Source organism: Polistes fuscatus, unplaced genomic scaffold (assembly GCF_010416935.1).
Source record: "Polistes fuscatus isolate 324 unplaced genomic scaffold, CU_Pfus_HIC Scaffold3, whole genome shotgun sequence".
Lineage (NCBI taxonomy): Eukaryota > Metazoa > Arthropoda > Insecta > Hymenoptera > Vespidae > Polistes > Polistes fuscatus.
In genome coordinates, this window is record NW_025113107.1 from 6,868,689 (window position 1) to 6,888,500 (window position 19,812).

Consider the following 19,812-nt stretch of genomic DNA (forward strand, 5'->3'; position numbering starts at 1 on the left):
TCTTTCTCTCTCTCACACACAACATATTCACTTTCTCTATCAATTTTTATAATCGATAATTTTGATTCGAAGCGACATATTATGCTTTTATTTTGTTTAATATTTATAATATATTAAAAAAAAGAAAGAAACACACGCATATATTAAAGTTCGATACATAGAAATAACGGAGAAATATATTTCTTTGTTTGAATCAAAATTTATCGTCCGTAACGAGAAAAAAAAAGAGAAAGAAAAAGAAAAAAACCATTGATATGATTAGAAGAAGCACACGAGCGCGTTACGAGAGATCGTGCGTTTAAATGCGAGGATCAAATTTCCGATTCGCTATAATCGAGCGGTAGTTGTCGTTCCGTTTTCATGAAAATCGCGAGATTTTGTTATTCCTTATGATGATATCGATTAACTTAGAGGAAGAAAAATAAAAATCATTTAAAATGAAAATATCACACGGTTTTGAATATACTTGCGATTTGTTTGTTCATTCTAGTTCTCTCGCGATTTAATCACGATAAACGGAATTTATTCGATAAAACACGAGTGATAAAAAAACGTAGGCCATCAACGCGATTCAAGTAAAGCTTTGTTTCGCACATAGAAATCGTTAGAGAAATATCTATATTGTCTTCGGGACGTTATATATTACTATTATATTTGTGATAGCTTATCAAGCTCTTCTTCTTCTTCTTCTTCTTCTTCTTCTTCTTCTACTTCTTCTGATAATTATTTTTTCTTTCAAACATCAAACGTCTTCATTCGTTTTTTATATCATTTCCATCATTATTACGATTCTTTCGTTATTATTACAACACAGCCGTTATCTTTCTATGACAGATATAAAGTTTCGTGTCGTTTACGAGCTCACCGCGTGGTGTAATGAAATAAATCGTGAATTTAATTTTAATCGATAAAAAATTTGTATACTCGTATGTTTAAATGTATCAAAGAATTAATAAAACCAAAGAGTAAGAGAGATTATGTACAACTGATTAAAATCTCGCGTGTATTGTGTACGTGAGAAAACTGTTTCGTAATTTAAAGCTATACTACACATGATACTAATCGCGATTAGAATAATCAAGAAGAAAAAGAACAATCTAATGGATATTTAGATGCAATTTATCAGGGTGCAATGTGGATACGAGAATTACTTGTAAACGACGATAGTATTATTAAGTAAGTATATTCGCTATCTCTATTATTTCTTTCACTCTCTTTCTCTCTATCTTTTTCTTTTATGCTTTTTACATATCGTTTGTTATCTTATCCAAAAATTTCGCACGGTTTTGCAGAAACATAATATTTTTATTAAGCCAAAAAAGAGAATGGCGCTAAAAGCGTTGAACGATAAATGCAACGAGCCAATTTTTCCTCCCTAAAAGAAAAATAGTTCACATCCGAAAGATACTCTTTTTTAACTCTTTAGCTACTTTCCTCTCTCTATTCCTCTCCCTCTCTCTTTCTCTCGCTTTCTCTTTTATTTATCACTATTGTTGTTTCTTTGCAATAAACAATTTATGAGTAAGAAAAAATAATATGAAATACACAATAATGCGTGCCGTACATACGTTATTTAACGTTCGTGCCATTTATCATTTTATAATAATCGTTCCGATAATTATGACAGTCGACCAGTCACCAAATTGATTTTTCAATTGTTTAATTTACAATCCATTGTTATAATTACCGACACAATTATAATCAACATATTCATTTTTTCTTCCTCCCACTCTTCTCTCTTACCCTTTTATTTCTTATCCTTTAGTTTTTTTTTCTCTATGTATGTAAGTATGTGTATGTAACGTGTATCCTAAAACTAAACAACTTAATTATTGTCTATCATCTATGTATGTACTTGAAATCACCGCGCTTTTTTTGTTAAACATTATCAACGACGATCAACGATAATCCGCATTATATCTTTTCAATATTTTTCCCATTTCTAATATGTAAACAATATTCGTTCTTTCGTACATTCGTTCGTTATCATTATTACCATAATCAAAAACACACTCGTGAGTAATAATACGTATTGGAATTATTCACGTGTATATTTTAACGCTCGTTCCTTCACTTCTCGCCCAAATCCTATTCTTTTTTGGGTTAATTTAACGGACACAATTTTTTAACGTCCGCATAATTATAATATATAACCAACAACGTAATCTTTCTTTTATTTCTTCTTTTTTTATACCATCTCTCTCTTTCTCTCTATTTTTTTTTATTTACTTTCATACACATATATCATTTTTCTTTCGTTCTTACTTTCGCACTCGTTTTAAAGCTATTTTTGTTTAAAACCATAAAAATATCAATGCTAGTATACCATCGACGTACATCACTATTGTGTATATAATATAATATATATTTATTTTTTGGGTTTGTATATAATAATAATAATAATAATTATTATAATAATAATAATAATAATAATAACATAATAATAATAATAATAATAATAATAATAATAATCATCATCATCTTTATCATTATCTTTTCCGTACGTATGTAATGCATGTGTGTATATATATATATATAAGTTGTTGTTTGTTTGTTATTTTTTTGTATTATAGTAAATATATGAATATAATCTCCAATAAAATGTACCATGCTTTGCTTTTCGGTAATAACATCTGTGTGTATTATACTAGATGCAATCTAGGTACATACGTGTATAATGCAATTTTATTGAATCTTTACGTGTATGTTTTTTTTTTATTACGTCTACGAATCTGTATCTATTATATGAAACTAACGTCTTCTTGTTAATAATAGTTCTACAGTTGCTTTTTGACTAAAGGGATTGATGGAATGGGGGGGGGGCGGTGAGGGGGAGATACATTACGCGGGAATTATCGAGCCAGAAGTGGGTAAAGGTGTGCACGATCAATACAATTATGTATACTATAATAATCATAAGTAAACATGCTTCACATTTTCTTGGGAATTTTTTTTTCGTTTTTTTTTTTATCACAATTCGAACATCGAGACAGAGGAGGATAGTGAGCGTCGAGCGTGTAGTAGTCGTCGTTAATCACCGTTTTACCGTAAATTAGGGGATGAATTTAACGGTATTATTCTTATAAACGAAGAAGAGACCAGCCACCATTTTCGAGGAAACATGGCAATTAGTTAAAAGCAGAAGGAGAAAGCTCGTGTCAATTTCTTTTTTTCTATTTTTATTTTTGCTTTTGTTCATTTGTTTTCTTTTACTTTCTTTTTTTCCCCCGTTAATTCCCTTCTGTTCTCGAAGGAAACACGTCGTTTCATTTTGATCGTCTTTCTCTCTCTCTCTCTCTCTCTCTTTTTTCCTAAATTTTCATATTTGTATTATCAAGCGTGTGGGGTGTATAAAACATTAACAATGAGCGAAATGATAACGACGATTTTTATTTTCTATTTTTTTTATATATATTTATTTTTTGTTCGTTTTCTTCTTCTAATCTTTTTGATTTTTCTTCTTCTTCTTCTTCTTTTTCTTCTTCTAGTCTCTTTGATTTTTCTACGTCTTTGGTTTCTTCATTAAAGCGAGAAAGCTTAAACTTGTGCGTACCGTAGACTCTTTGCTACATTTTTATCTATATACGTTTTTTGAGGAAATCTGATCCACTTGTCTCCCTCTCTTTCTCTCTCTCTCTCTCTCTTTCCCTTATTCTTTTCTATCTCTCATCCTGTTTTCTCCCTTATTTTTTTTTTCTTATCAAATCTTGCATATACCCGAAAAAAAGGCGATCAACTCGCTCGTTGGTATTCATCTCACATAATATACTTGTTTTCCTCGTAAGGAATATAAAGGTGGGAGGGGGAGGGTGGGTGGTAGGGATAAGGCTATGCAATTTACAACGACGTTTGAACACCTTTGAAAAAACTGCTGCTCGCAATATTACCGAAATAGTAATATAGTAGTAATATATTAGTAGTAGTAATAGTAGTACGTGATAATAATAGTAGTTTGCCGTCAAGGGTTGCGGCTGCTTTCTGTGTAATAATGTTTACTGTAAAAATGTCGACTAGGAGAGGAGGTACTTGTCGACCTTCTCAAGCTCAAATCACTCGAAAAGCTTAATCGAACCTTACAAGCGATAATACAACCCAATAATCGGTCTTTCTTCTTCTTAAACTCGTATTATTAATCTTCAGCATTTTTGTTTGTTTGTTTGTTTGTTTGTTTGTTCTTTTAATTCCTTTTCTACTTTTTTTCCCTTTTATTATTTTACTTTTTTTTACTTCCTCTTCTTCTTCATCGTTCTCGTTTACTTCTTAATTCTTCTTCTTATTTTATTTCTCCTTAAAATTATATTATAACCTCGTCCACACAAGAATATACATTTTAATCTAAGGAAGAGATTGGTGGAGGATGAGGAGGAAATGCTTGTGGGTGAGAGGATTGGGAGGGAAATTAGCGGTAACACACATGCCTCGAGAAAAGAAGGGATGGAGAGTGCTGCTCCTTGATAATAATCGCATACGTAAACGACAATCGCAAATCCTAATAATAAACCCACGCTTTTATACACGACTAAAACCGCTTTTAAACGACCTAATTAGATTTTTAATTTTTTTTCTCGCATCATCACAAGTCGTAAATACTAATTATTAAAAGGTGACGAAGGAGGAGTAGGAGAGTGGCAGGGAAAGAGAGAAGGGATAAAAATTTGAGGGTACGGATTCAGGATTCTTTATATTTTTTTTGTTCTCTTTAATCTTTTATCTGAATTCTTCCTAAACGATACTCGTAACGACTATTCTTTTATGTTTTTTTTTTAGCATTAAATAGATTAGATAAACGTTAAACGAAGCTCAGTTGATTGTTTCGGGAACGACCACCTCGCTTTGTGTTAATTACATTTTTTTCTTATGTCTGTCTGTCTGTCTGTCTGTCCATCCGTCTCCAACTCTTTCGTTTGCTGTTATTACAATAAATTTCCGTTCTTACTTTACGGTCAGCAATTTTTAGGGATTTTTTACGTTCTTTCTTTTTTTTTCCCCTTCTTTCTAATTTTTCAAAAGAAGCGAGGTGTGTATTACGCGTATTATCTTTATTCGTGTATTACCGTGTATGTGCTTGTCCCTGTGTGTATTTTTTTCTCACGTTATTATACGCACACATATATTATAGTTCTTTTAAAAGATCGATCCGCATTGTCAGTGTGTATTATTTCAATGTTTTTTTTTGTGTTTAATTTTGTGTTGTATTTATTCGTTTCTATATCGTACGCAACAAATCTACGAAAATTTCTCCCATAGAAAATTTTCAATCGATTTACTCTGCGCTAGTTAATTTGATTTCAGGACGATGGATTTGTTCTTTTTGACATTGTTGCTATTGTGGTTGCATCTTTATTTCTCTTTTACTGCTGCTCTGTTTTGCTGCTGCGGTTTAATGCTGGAATTTCGCGATATAACTGTCCTTTTTTAATTCTTTTTTTTTATTTTTTTTTTCTATCTACGGCCTTGACGAGGAACTTTGCGTGCTTCCTTCTTTTCTTATTAGTTTTCTTCTTCTTCTCTCGTAATCACCTCACTGTCGTCTTACCGACCGATAAATTAATTTTTCGACGTCAGGATCGTCACGAATTCTGAAAAAAAAAAGAAAACAGTAAAAAAAAGCAAAATAATTTAGTACGTGCTCTTAATATCGTTGCCCGCAAGAATATTTCGTTTATTTAAATTATTCTACGTGTTGTTCTCTTTTTTCTAACGCAAAAGAGAGAGAGAGAGAAAAAAAGTAGTACCAACGAAGAGATTCATTCATTGTCGATTAGCGATAACAATTTTCTATTGTCATTGACAATAATTACCTTCATAGTTAACCATTCCATCGCCATCTAGGTCCGCCTCTTTGATCATGTCGTCGACTTCCTCCTCCGACAATTTTTCCCCGAGATTTGTCATTACATGACGTAATTCTTTAGACGAGATCAGGCCGTCTTTGTTCTTGTCAAATACCCTGTACGACGGAAATAATTATCGAATTAATTTCCGGGGGAAAAAAAATGTCAAGAGGTAGGGAAAAAAGTTGAGAGTAGAAGAAAGAGAGAAAGTAAGAGAGTAGGAAAGAAATTAAACTAAAAAAAAGGGTAAGGAAAAAAAATTCTCTAGTGGCACAACCGACTTTCGTAAATATCGATTAGCTAGCTAGCTCGAGAGTCACCTAAACGCTTCGCGTAGCTCGTCTTTTCCATCTGCTCCCTTCATTTTTTTAGACATCATTTGCAGGAACTCATTAAACTCGATGGTACCATTACCGTCTTGATCAACTTGATTCACCATGTCTCGTAATTCCGTATCTGTAATGCATAAACAGTACCATGCAATTTAATTAATAGTAAACTAATTACGATGTTCATTTGACAGTTTTTAATTATAATATTTTCTCAATTACTTTTAACTAAACTTTAAATATATATATTTAATATATTTAAATATATATATATACACAGTGTTCATAAAAAAGAAAACAAAAAACGCATTCAATATTTGTAAAAGTTTCTAGAATATCGTCCAATAGTTTATTTTGTTATTTACAACTGCTAATTAAAATAAAAATAGTTATTCAAACATGTGACATTGGCCTCAAAAAATCTATCTTGCCGATGAAGAATTAATAGTAACATTTATAAGTATACATACACATATATATATATATATATTCTTTTTAAACACGATTATTATTCGTAAACAAAAAAAAAGGTTATTCTACAAATATTTTTAACATATATTTTTATTTGTTAAATAAATAAATATATGAAAATAGAGAAGATGAAATAGAAATAATCTATTGAGATTATTTTCGTTGGTCGATATGCATAATTGGGAAAAGAAAGATAAAGAAAAATAAAGAAAAAGATTTTTAAGTTTATCCGTACAGTAAAGATATTTTGCCCACGCGATGCTTTCATCAGAGAGAGAGAGAGAGAGAGAGAGAGAGAAAGGAAGAGTATGGCTTGAAGCCAGATCGTATTTACCTTCTAGCCTACGAATAACGATGCCGTCGTCCGAATATTTGTGAGCGTGTGCACGCGATACGCATAAACATAAATCGTACGTTCGCTTAAAAAGCATTCTTACTCACCGGATGGTCTCTGTCCCAATGATCGCATGACCACGCCAAGTTCCGCCATGGTGATTGTACCATCCTCATCTTTGTCGAACAACATAAATGCTTCTTTGAATTCTGTAAAAAAGAAAAAACCAAAATAACTTTAATCGATATAATTAATTATGTAATTCGATATTATCAATTAAATAATTCAAGACTTATGAAATTTCTTAATTTATAATTATAATTATTGTACGAATGTACCATTCAATAAATTTGATTATTATTGTCTTTTTCTAGAAATTTTAAAGGGCTCGTATCGTAAATTCTTGACATCGTATTTTTTGCCATTTTTAAATGACAAAGGATATTTATTAGGCAAGCTAATTATTTAATATTTTCAAGAAAGTCTTTTACTCGCATGAAAGATATTTATTATTGGAAGCGATTTTTGTTAAGAAAATAACATTATTTCTAAAATATTTAATATTCAGTTCATGTAAGAAATATTAATTTTTCAGATAAGCCCTTGATCAGTAATACCAAGCAAAAAATACCTTCGTTAGAATTCATGTTATAAATTCTTGCAAATACATAGCAAAAGAACACGTCCTTTAATGGATTATACTTAATCAATTATATTAAATGATGAGTGCATTAATAATACAGCCAATTAAAATTCCACTATTTTGACAGGTCAGTATTATTGGAAAAATATTTACATTAATATAATGTACACATAGGGAAGGTTTCGATATGTAAAAAAAAAAAAAAAACAAGAAGATAAAATACGAATTCGGCGCGATATCAAAAACCATATGTATAAATTTTTCCTATCAACTGGGAAAGCACACGCGAGATCTATATTGCCACACAGCCACTCGTACTTTATCCGATTCCTATTTCATGACCTTATAAAATAGCAAACGTTGACCGATATTTCTTTTCTCTTCTTCCTACGAAGAGACACGCGAGTTTAATCGATTCGATCTTTGGCTGTGTGCCGCCTAAAAGAAAAAAGTCTGAAAGATTTTTATTGAAATAAGCAACGTGTTATCGGTTTAGCAAAAAAGAAATAACGATTAATATAGTTTTGGTTTTAGCGATTAAGTCTATCCCTTTGGCTCGCTAATTGGTTTCTCTATCCTATGTTGTGAAACCTCATCATACTTTTGTAATTAAAATCTTAATAAACTATATACATCGGGGAAAGGATCTTCACCAAAAATTTTCTTCTACCCCGTACGAAGAATGTATTCTTTAAAAATAATTTTTGTTTGTCCGTTCAAATTCCGTTTGAGCGGGAGGTAAAAAGAACAAGAATTTTTAATAAAAATTCTTGCTATTTGCTCGCTCATTCGTAACCGAATAAGGAGGAAAAGTAATGGGAATAAAGGCAGGTGAAATAAATTCTTGACGAATTCGAGAAAGGAAAAGTTATACGTTCGTAATTCAGCTTTAGCGAGCAAGCAAGATTACGTTTCGCTTAGTAAGCAAGACAAAAAAAAAGAAAAAAACAATATTGAATGTTTTCGTAATTAAAAACTTGCTGCCGAATACGATCTGCTTTGCCGTTGGTAGGTATGGCATGAAAATCAAAACAAAAAAAGAACTTTGGAAAAGTCTTATGTACTTACATATATATTTAAATACATACGTACGTAAGTACAAAAGAGAAAGAAAAGTAGGAGTAATGGGTAAAACTGAGTGGCGAGTCAACGCTTTGCACTGTTACTACATACATTTGCATATGTAAATACTCGAACCGAATGTGAAATTAAATGCAGGGAAAATCTAGCTGCGATATTTTTCTCGGTACGTAACTAGAACCCAAATTTTCATTTACGACAAATAGCACAAATAATTAATTACCAATGACAGAAAAATAATTATTGTTTATAATTAAATCAAGATTTAACTTACCAGCGACTTGATCCTCCGTGAGACCATACTCGGACTGAAAACAAAAAGAATATTAGCATTATTTCAACGCGAATAAAATAATCTTGTAGAAAATAGAGATGTTACTACTAGTGAAATAGAAAGAAGTTTAATAGAGGAATGATTGTTGGTGCAACAATTTCTATTTATTGCCGAATGCGTTTTCGTAAATAAATGTAAAGCTACAATCAAATTGAGAAAGGAAGAGAGAGAGAGAGAGAGAGAATTCGTGTTCTAAACAAGTGTATAATCAAGCAAGTAAGTGGGCGTGGCATGACGTTCGTAAAGTTAGTGTAATTAACGACGGCGCTTTGTGACTTGCGAATGCTGTCATTATTATGTCGATTAATCCCACCTTCATGTTTACGCCTGTATTTCATACGATAGATCAGCATTAAATGTTTGTTGAATCAAAAGCTTATGTTGTTTAACATTAATGAAACCATATTGATTTATTTAAAATATTAAATAATACTAATTAAGAGAGCGAACATTTCCACATTGTCAACGTTAATTACGTTACGTTTCGCTGATTAGATATAAAATAAAATAAAACAACAGCAATAACAACATTAAAATAATAAATGACGAATAATTCGTGGAAATCCGATAAAAAACTCTCGATGCAACGGGATTGGAATCGACGTTCTCATTTTTCCTCGATAGAAGAATAACGATCTCCTTGTATTTTCGAGCTTTTAATAACGGAAGTTGATATCGAAAAACGGCGGAATAGAGATGTCACCAACATAGTAAATCTATACAGTCAATCTTTCCATTTCTTTCTTTCTTTCTTGTGTGTTGTGTCAGAAAGCTTTTGTCAGCGGTCGGTAGGAAAAATATTGCGGTTCAATCGCGAACGATTTCATTTCCATATCTATTATTTCGATGTCCACGTTTCGGCGGTGTCCTTGTAGTTCAGTACAGTTTGACAGTATAGGTGATGTGCTTTTTGGGTTGGATAATAAAAAGAGATAGAGAGAGAGAAAGAGAATGAGAGTGAGAGTGAGACAAATGATAAAGGCGAGGCACTTTTTACGGCTTCACAAGTTCTCGAAAGTAGAACACTCACTGAAAGATTTCTGATCTGACAATCGATTTGATTTGTTAGCCGTCGAAGTTTACGATATTCTTGGGTGTATTTCCTCGAGTCGACTGCCATAACAGTGTGACTATCGAATAGATACTAAATTCGAACAGATCTTCGGTCTTTTAGTCGGCAAGAGAAAACGAGCAAATTAGACAGGATGGTTCTTGGCCGATTGCCTAGTTGGTGGTAGGCTTTCGTTAAGGCTATCCTTGTGATTTCATACGATGTTCGCTTTTAATGAAGAGGTCACACAGTCTTCTACCGACTAGCTTATATCTTATAATAACGTCTCGCGGCTTTTCGTTGTCATTATTTAAAATTATATTTTAACAAGTGGAGGTAGTGTAGTATCGATTCGCACAAGCGCCGTTTAAAAGGTAAATTAAATTTTTAATTTATCTTCCGTTTGCTTTTTTTATTATTCTTCTTCTTCTTCTTTTTCTTTTTTCTTTTTTTTTTGTAACCATAAAAATGTCATTGACAAATAAGTATACGATATCGAGACTAATTTATATAAATTAAGACTAGAAATTGGTCGGACAACAAGCGTATTGTTTGAAAAATTATATACCATTTGAATTTTTGTGGATCTAGCCATTTCATGATAAATTGGTGTTGAATATTCTAACGCGGTTCGTTCCGTTATAATGGTCACTATCTATATGATTAACGATAACTTAGTGATAATCTAGCGACGGTAGAAGAGAAATAGGTTGCGTGCAGAACTCGGTGAAAAATACGATAGTATACGTTCATATTTTATAAGATACCACGCAAACGTGTTGCAATATTTTTTCCGATAATGTTGTTTGGTCTGTACAATAAAAAATATCCCTTACAGTTACATAAAGAAAAAAATAATATGCCATATGAATTTTGTTAATAAAAAAAAAAAAAAAATAAGCTAAAGAAAAAGTAGGATAAAGTTTTTATCCATTTATGAATTTTTAGTTGGACTTATAAGGCGAATTGGATTTAAATTTTTATCTTGAGAGAGCAATTGGAAAATGCTTCTGTTATATTATGTTCCTTTTATTCTATTAAATCTAGGTATTATAATAAGTACGTCAACTTCAAGGAAAAGAGGATCAAGGAATACAACCACTTGACAAGAATTTGTAAGACATTTAAATACCTAACCAAAAATGAATGTTAACGTCTTCAGGATTTTAATACCCTGAATGTTTTGAAGATGACATATATATAAAGATATATTTTATGTAATAGAAATATATATAAATTTCTTATAATTAATAATTAAATGTAATAATTAAATAATTAAGCGTTACTTTTTTTTGTTGATACAACGATATTGCAATAAACTAAATCGACAAGATAGAAATCAAGAATTTGAATAGAAATGCAAAATTTGTGTCATAGTATAGCAGAAGAACGTAACCTTTGAAGAATGTAAATTGACGAAAAATTGTGAACTATAAGAAAGTATCGGAAAATATTACATTATAGTTTGCAAATTTCTAAAGCGAGTAAAGAAAATTTTCGAACAAAGCGTAATCGCAATATTTCAAAGTAAATCAAATTTTCTAAAAGGAAAATTGTGATACAAGATGGAAGGAAGGTGGTAGAATTTTAATGATTCTTGAAACATCATATTATTTTCTTTGGAACAATTCCTTATCACATTTCAGAAGAAGAATCTAACTTTCCCGTACTATTTAGAATTCTAAAGAGAAATGGAATAAGAATTGGAATAGAATTCTAATCAAGTTTAAAATCTAATCAGTAAAGTAGATATATTTAAAAAAAATCAAATCAAATTAAAACAAATTGTATTGTATTGTATCTTAATCAATGTATTCTTTAATTATTTAAAGTATATCCCCGAAGTGGAGTTCCGTGTAAGCACTGAGCACTTATTAGGCAATTCTTATGATAATTCTTGCAGTTGAACTGTCATTGTCATCGACAATTGTATGCGCATTATACATACATACATATCTACATATATTCATATATTCGTACATACATACATAAGTAAATTCAAACATACATATATTCATACATATGATAAGTGCAAAATTCTCGTATGAAGTAATTCATCTATGTTGAATAATCCAACGATTTATCTTACTATCGAATATTTCGATTTCATCAGAAATGTGTAACTTCAGTTACTCTAGATTCATAATTTTACTGTTAAAAGCAGAATTTCTTTACGACAGCAGGAGAAGGGAAGTGAACAAAGAAAAGAATTGAAGAAGAAGAAAAAAAAAGACAACGTCATGTTGATTGTAAGTACTGTGGGAAAAGGAGCACAACTCTGTTGCTGCTCCTACATGAGTTAAAACTCGGGAAGCTTTTCGACGTTCGGTGTTTCAAGAGAGAAAAACGAAATATCATCGAGGAGGTGTTTTCCTTCTTCGTTTTCCAACACTTGGATATTTTCTTCGGATCTCTTTCTACAAGAAGAGTTGCCAAGGTCGAGCTTTTTGATTTGGGTCATGTCATTTTCAAGCAAGTTTCAGATAGAAAGAGAAAAGGGAGAATGAAAAGAGAGAGAAAGAGAGACAGAGAGAGAGAGAGAGAGATAGGGAAGAAACTTCGTATAAACTCACGAACAGATCTGATAGTGAGAGGAACCCGGTGTCTTCTTGGAATGCATGTGCATTCCCTCATCGTTTATACATATGTACATTTATGAAATTCTATAGAATTTCAACATCAAATTTAAGACATCTTATGCGAATCCTTCATCGTCTTCACCTCGACAATTTCTCGAAACGTATATAAATAAATGCATACAAATCTAAAACGTATAAAAACTTATAACTGCATAAATGTATTCGTAAAATTGTATTTGTCTCCATCTTTTAGAAACAATGTAGTACTATGTCATTTTATAAGAAAAAAATTGTGACACACAGTAGAAGGTGAAAGATTTTGAACGATTCTTTACAAACGTCTTCTTTTTTTTTGGACAAATAATTTCTTACTAGTAGAGTATACCTCATACACGAATTTCGATTCTGAAATTTTCATTGATATCGTCATAACGAGAAACTCCGATTCATATTTAATCTTAATTGATTTTTGATTTGTTGCAATTTTTAACTTAAGTCAGCATTGATTATATTTTCTAAATTCATTGATATCGTATTTATTTTTTTTTCTATAAATAAAAAGAAAGAAGGAAGGATAATCATGAGTCTGGTAAACGATTGAAAACGTTAGATGAAATAGTAAAATTTTCTTTTTTTATATTGATGAAAAGTAAATGCATATTCCACGTGGTAAGTGAAACTTGAACTTTTTCAAAAGAGAGACGAAAAATAATGAAACGTAGGAGCGAAGTTTGAAATGGCAGAACGGTAATAGCGATAGAAAAATATTCATTTCTTTTCGAAAAGACCGCACGATAGTATGGAAAAATAAACAAATTTTGACAAATGTATAATTCAATGATATTACTCGTACCGTTAATGGATTTTGTTATAAATCAAGATTTTATTAATATCACAACTTACGCTAATTTGTCTCGTTTGACAATCAATCGTACTAGTCAATCTTCTTAATTTCCCATAAGCCGAAGTATATTTCTTTTCCGTGTCGGCCATTTTTCCGGAAGACTCGTTCATTATTCCTTGCGAAATAATTCTTCGTTAAAAAGTAGAGAAAAATTCTTTTTGAGCTTTTTAGCCACGTAAAGATGTTCCCAAGGTCTCGACACTTGTCTCAATAATTCACACGTTTTACAGCATCCTTTAAACTCAAAGTTACGATACGATACGGTACCCGATCACACAATTATCACACAAGAGAGATGTACATTTATTTTACTCAGTTACTTTGATTATTCTTTTTCGTTTCTTCAGCTGGAAACTTCATTTCTTTGATTCCTACCTTTTCGTTCTTATTATTACTTTCGAAGGTTAAACACGTCCCGTTTTTTTAAAAAACTCCTCTTCTCGTTCGCTTTCACGCAGTAAGGGGTCGATGCACATTACTCACGACAAGCTAGTACTAGCACGATTCCGAGCCAAAATAATATTTATGGACTACCGACGTTATGTTCAAACTAAGAATCACTGTTTAGTCGCCAAAGAGACCTAGCTTTAACAACCATTTCTTTTTTTAAACCTTACTGTTTTCTCTCATTTCTTTTTAAATTATCTCTTTTTTGTTCTTTTTTCTTTTTAACAAGATTAATAAAAAATTATTATAGATTATGGATAATCAATTTCAATTTTACTTTCATTTCAGTTTGTTTCTTTCATGGTAGAATGGTCCTTTCTCAAGTATCTTCGTTAATGTTCTCTCCTTCAAATTGTCAATAGTTCTCCTTTGTTGATTTTCATTGAAAGTAGTCTTCATTAGAAGCATCTATTACTACTACACGTCGTATCTTTTTTCACTCGCGTTTATAGTTCGCGCGTTCGACGTTAACACGAGAACGACTACTTTCAAGACAAAAGATGTTGGGGGATATGTCTTCGGTCAACCTTCAGCTGTTTTTAACTGTCATTGCCCCTCCACTATCAGCTGGCACCAAGAAAATGGCAGACGGTGTCTTCTCTGTCCTTATAATAGCGGTCTCAATGCGTCGGTGGTGACGCGACGTTCATTGCCAAATAGTCGAATGAGTCGTATTGTACAATGATTAACAAGAAGGAACCAAAACATTTCTCATCAATTTGTCATTTACACTTGCTTTACTTGAAACATTGATCTCTACTTGCTAACATATTTCATTCATACCAATGTATCCATTCTATTATTCTTAGAAGAAAGTATGCGAATAAGCATACGTAACAATTTGAATCATTCATTCATTCATTATTTGTCATTGATATTCAATAATGTATTTATAAATAATAAATATATACTTTTTTTTTTTATTCATATCGATTCACATATATCTCGATATAAATAATATAAATACATTTAACATTGTTTCGATCTAATTTTATAATACATTATCGATTGCATTCTATTACGGTAAAATATCTTCCGAGAAAGGCTTCGGCTTTAACTCGAAACTTTCACTAAGTTTTTAACGGAACGATAAAGAAGAAGAAGAAGAAGAAGAAGTAGAAGTAAAAGAATGAGAAAAACCTGTCTGGAACTATTTTTGGAACGACGCGACGCAAAAATCTGAAATTCTTGTAAACCACTTTATTGCCTGTCACGGTTAGATCCAATTAACGTTTCCGGAATTGCATTCCTCCCTTGTTTACTCGAAATACGAAATAATGTTTTAACGTAGGTATACGGCGATAATCGTATTGAAATCTTTCGATGATAAATAAACGATGAAAAATATCATAATGTTAATTTCGTATATTTAAAAAACACTATTATATTAATATCGAATAGAATAATTTTTTACAATCGTGTTTATCTTTATAGATCTTTTTCATTAGTGTAACGCTCGTAACGAGATGTAAACTACCAACTTATTACAGTACATCAATTAAAGGAAGTTAAGGCTATAAAAAAAAAACATTTTAATTGTGTTTCTCTCGCAAAGCGAAACCATCGATAAATTTTACGTGCGTTCTTCTCGAATGTTTTTCACGTTAATCCGGTAGTACCATCTGTCGGCTTTCGTTTCGACGAGTTTGTTCCTACTTCTTGTACCATATTAGACACGCTTGCCTTGTTTTTCGAAACTAACGCGGATACAGAGAGTATGTTCTAGTAATTTCGCAAATCCTAAATACTAAAGTGCTTGAAACATACTCATACTAAAGATCTAATTCGCATTTGATCGTTATGTTGATATCGTGCGGTTCATTTTACTCAATCAATCTAACAATAAATAAATGACTTTAATATTGTTATAAAATTTATCGTTATAAAAAAAGAAATTTAATTTTTAGAAACAAAAAAAACCAAGAAATAGAGAATTATTCCTTATATAAATTTATAAATACTTCGAATTTACTCATTGTAGAAATAAAAAGTCTTTACGATTATTATTTCGTCAAATAAAAATTAATAGATTTTGAAATATCGATTATATTTCAAATTGACGAGAAAAGAAACAAAAAGAATCATTTTAAATTCGAATTAACGTACAACAAAGCGTGTAATATATTAAAAATGAAACGAGCAAAACGTTTAGTAGCGATTAAATTTTGATCGTTCAGTAGATAAATAAATTTATGGTCAGACGTATACTTTCTCGTACATCAAACACGTAGTAGACATAAATACTACACAGTTATTTCGAATCTGATTTAAACGTACAATTTTCTTTCTGCATTTATTTTTTATTCTTCGTTTTTTTACTATTATATTAAGTTTAAATAATTGAAATTATCGATTGAATAATGCAATTATTATCACATCGAGACAATTTCTTTGACGAACGTTCGAAAGTTTGATATATAAATTATAACAATAATAAAAGTTTGCAATTAATATTGAACAATAAGATCTCAATAACATGCATTCATATTCCTCTTTCTCTTCCCGTTTTTTTCGAATCTAATTGATCATTTTGATTGAACTTACCAAGTTTATGGTTACGATGAGATCGTACTGTTGCCTCTGGCCTTTCTTTTTGTTCTTTCCCGTTTTAACGGAAGCAGCCTTAGGGGTTACTTTGACCTGTCCTTTTTGAGCAGATGGTTTCTGTGCTGGTTTTGTCGCAACCTTGGCACCAGGAGCTCCCTTTTGTCCACCAGCAAGCGGTGCCTTTTGACCCGCCGCACCTTTCTGATTTACGTGGCCTACTCCATCGGCTGGTTTGTTGCGTGCCTAATAAAAGGAAAAAAGTATAACTGGTTAGATGTTAACAATGATAAGTATTAAAGTACTTTAACAAAAATAACAAATCGGACTAGTTGAACCCTTATGTATCATACAGTTTTTCTTCGAACTCTTTCGAGAGTATAATTAAACTTACACGATAAAAAATAAAGGTAAAAAAAGAATCATATGAGAATTTTTTCGTATCCATTTGAAACACTCTGCGATTATTTGGGACGCTGCTCGAAGCTCGGAAAGTAAATGAGACTTAACTAGATTATTTTATTAGAGTAGTTTGCTCCTGTATACGCGTGCGTTAAGTTGCAATAGTCAAAACGAAATTTCATTCTCATTCAAGTGACGGGACGGTTAAAGCGGAAAAAAAGAAAGACAGAAAGGAAGGGAGGAAGGAAGGAAGGAAGAAAAGAAGAAAGAAAAAACAAAAGACGGGAAATAGTTTCAAGAGAGAACGTGCGACGAGCTTAAAATTATCGGCTCGTAATTCTTGTTCTCTTAGGTGGTTACGAAAAAAATAAGATTTCGTGGTATCTTTTTCGTGGACGAGGCCCTATTGTTTTTTTATTTAGCTACAAATTTATTAAGATACAAGAAGAAATTGGATGAAGTTCTTTTCCAACCAACACTATTTTCCAAAGCTGTCTTTTATTCTTAAGAATTCGCGTAGTTTTATGATCGTTACACCGTTGCTCGTAAAATTTCCCGAAATATGCGTCCGCAGTTTTGCCAATCTTATTATTCTCGAATGAATCATCTTTACGAGCCGGTGTCATCGTGTCGTTCCAAAACGACGATCTATCCGGAAACAGAAATCTAAACACAATCTAACATTGCGCATAAACGTTTATCTTTTAACAATTTTATCGTTTCTACTGGCAGACTCGGATATCGTTCAACAAAACAAAACAAAAAATAATGTAAATACTTATTTTTTGCAACGATTTATAACGACGTGTTTGAAAAAGTATCTTTCATGGAAAGAGATGTCGTGGTGGTTCTACGATCTTTGATACGTTCAGATTCGAGACGGAAAGTTTTTTTCTATTGAAAAAAAAAACCAAGGGTGGAACCAAAGGAAAATCCGGGACAAAGGAAACAGTCAGTGCAAAATAAGAGGAAATGTAAAAGTAATCTTGTTTCTTACTGTCAATGGAATCCTAAAAAGATACAAAAAGTGGGCCATCGTTGATCAGAAATCTTTTTCATCTCTTGCAAACCCCAGAAATGTTTTCTTCTTAACGATATTTCACGTTAAATTCCTTTCCTTTTTCTTTTTTTTTTTGTCAAAGAATCGAGCTCGACAAAAATGTTTTCAAACGATCGTATACGAAACCCCTTTCTTCCCCAATGTAAATTTAATTTAACGAATAAATCAACGCGAGAACGATGGTTACAAAAACGGGATCTTTTTAAATCAACGAACAGATTTTTCTTTTTAATGATATGCAAAATGAATTTGTCAGAAGCTTTATCGAATATCACGTTATCTCGATAAATTCAAACCTTAACGATTTATTCCCGTAGATTTATAATGAATTTTTTCCTCTACAATGTTAAATTCACGTTCTTTTCGTGGTCTATCGCAAAAACCGACTGTATTCGAACAAGAATAAGGACGCTCAATATTTTCAATAAACTCATCATATTGCTATCGAAGAAAATATATAGGAAAGCTATTCGCCTTCGAATAGATGAATTTCCTATACCATTTTACGTAAAATGGATGTATCGATACGGCCAGCAGATTGAAATTATCCGGCTTGTATTGGTTTTTTCCCTAATTCTCTCTTAAAAGGAAATATGAATTCGGAATATTCGTCGCGAAACTAACTTTAAGAGAAAAATATTATTACCAGAGAAATAATAATAATGATTTTATTTTTTTTCAACTAATGAATTATTTGTTTGATCGTTTTAATTTAAACAGGTTTATTTTTTTATTCTTATTCTTTTAGTTCTTGCTAATATTCGTTTGCTTGGAAAAAATGATTCGAATAATACTTGACCCTTGTAAAATCTTTTTATATACACGCTTTACACGCGCGCACTACTCATAAATTCGATTTAGTGAAAGGTTAGAGAATCGATATTAAGCGTGTAACCATTTATAGGAAAGGAGGCTATAGAAGCTTTAACGTTGTGGAAATATATTGAACGATCGTGTTTACGAACTAAAAACGCATTAACGAAATGAAAAATAAATAAATACTTGGATACTTATAATAAAAAAGAAAAAAAAAAATAAATAAATAAAAAAATTTGTACAGAAAAATTAAAGAAAAAGCTTACGAGTACAAACGAAAAAAATCGAATTCGAGTGTGAAATGCGTTTCCTTTGATCTCGTCATTTCGTCCTTGATTCTCGTCATATGAAAAACATATTCTTTCTTATTCTCTTATAATATTGCACCAACAAAAATGTGAAAAAGCTTCTCAACGAGTTCTTTTTTTTTTTCATTCATATTTTCAGCGTAAAACGTGAGCACGTTTACAGGAAAAAAATGCTCTATGCAAACCGGATAAAAATTCGCGAAGCATGAAAATTCACGGAAAACAGGAATCTATGTATATACGTATATATATATATATATATATATATATGTATAGAGAAAGTAGGAAATGCAGGCATTGTACATAATACCAAGCCGTTTTTGTCAATATAGGAAACAGAAGAATTCTTATCTATATCTTTTGTTCCTTATCATAGCGGCATACACCTGCATTAAGTTTCAGTTTATAGAGGTGCGCATATTATAGCTACACGCGTAGTCTCAAAAACCCGCTCCATGCTCGCTTTTGTGTGTGTTGAATGTGGGGGGGGAGGGGTGTTGTGCCTGTTGCCCGATAATGAATTCTTCTCAACATTGCTTAAAAAGTAATCTGATATTCTATAGGATACCAAAGTATTATAAACAATGCCTAGGAAAAGCTCACTTTCCCTATAACATATATTATATATATATTATATAAATGTATTAAAACAAGAATTTGTTCGCTTTAGTGAGAC

General features: G+C 31.5%; 1 protein-coding gene across 6 annotated transcripts in view; it reads right to left on the bottom strand.

The window, feature by feature from the left end:
• Nucleotides 1–4,992: 4,992 nt before the first annotated feature.
• LOC122520275 (neo-calmodulin-like) overlaps nt 4,993–19,812 on the bottom strand; it is a 91,819-nt gene continuing 76,999 nt past the window's right edge. For all 6 annotated transcript variants that reach the window (XM_043640359.1, XM_043640361.1, XM_043640362.1 and 3 more), the window contains 6 exons: nt 16,551–16,796; nt 8,966–8,999; nt 7,076–7,177; nt 6,155–6,290; nt 5,802–5,950; nt 4,993–5,579 (listed from right to left, as the gene is read on the bottom strand). In XM_043640359.1, coding sequence (XP_043496294.1) covers nt 5,548–5,579; nt 5,802–5,950; nt 6,155–6,290; nt 7,076–7,177; nt 8,966–8,999; nt 16,551–16,796 — 699 coding nt within the window. In that variant the 3' untranslated portion in view covers nt 4,993–5,547. The remainder of the gene's footprint in view (nt 5,580–5,801; nt 5,951–6,154; nt 6,291–7,075; nt 7,178–8,965; nt 9,000–16,550; nt 16,797–19,812) is intronic.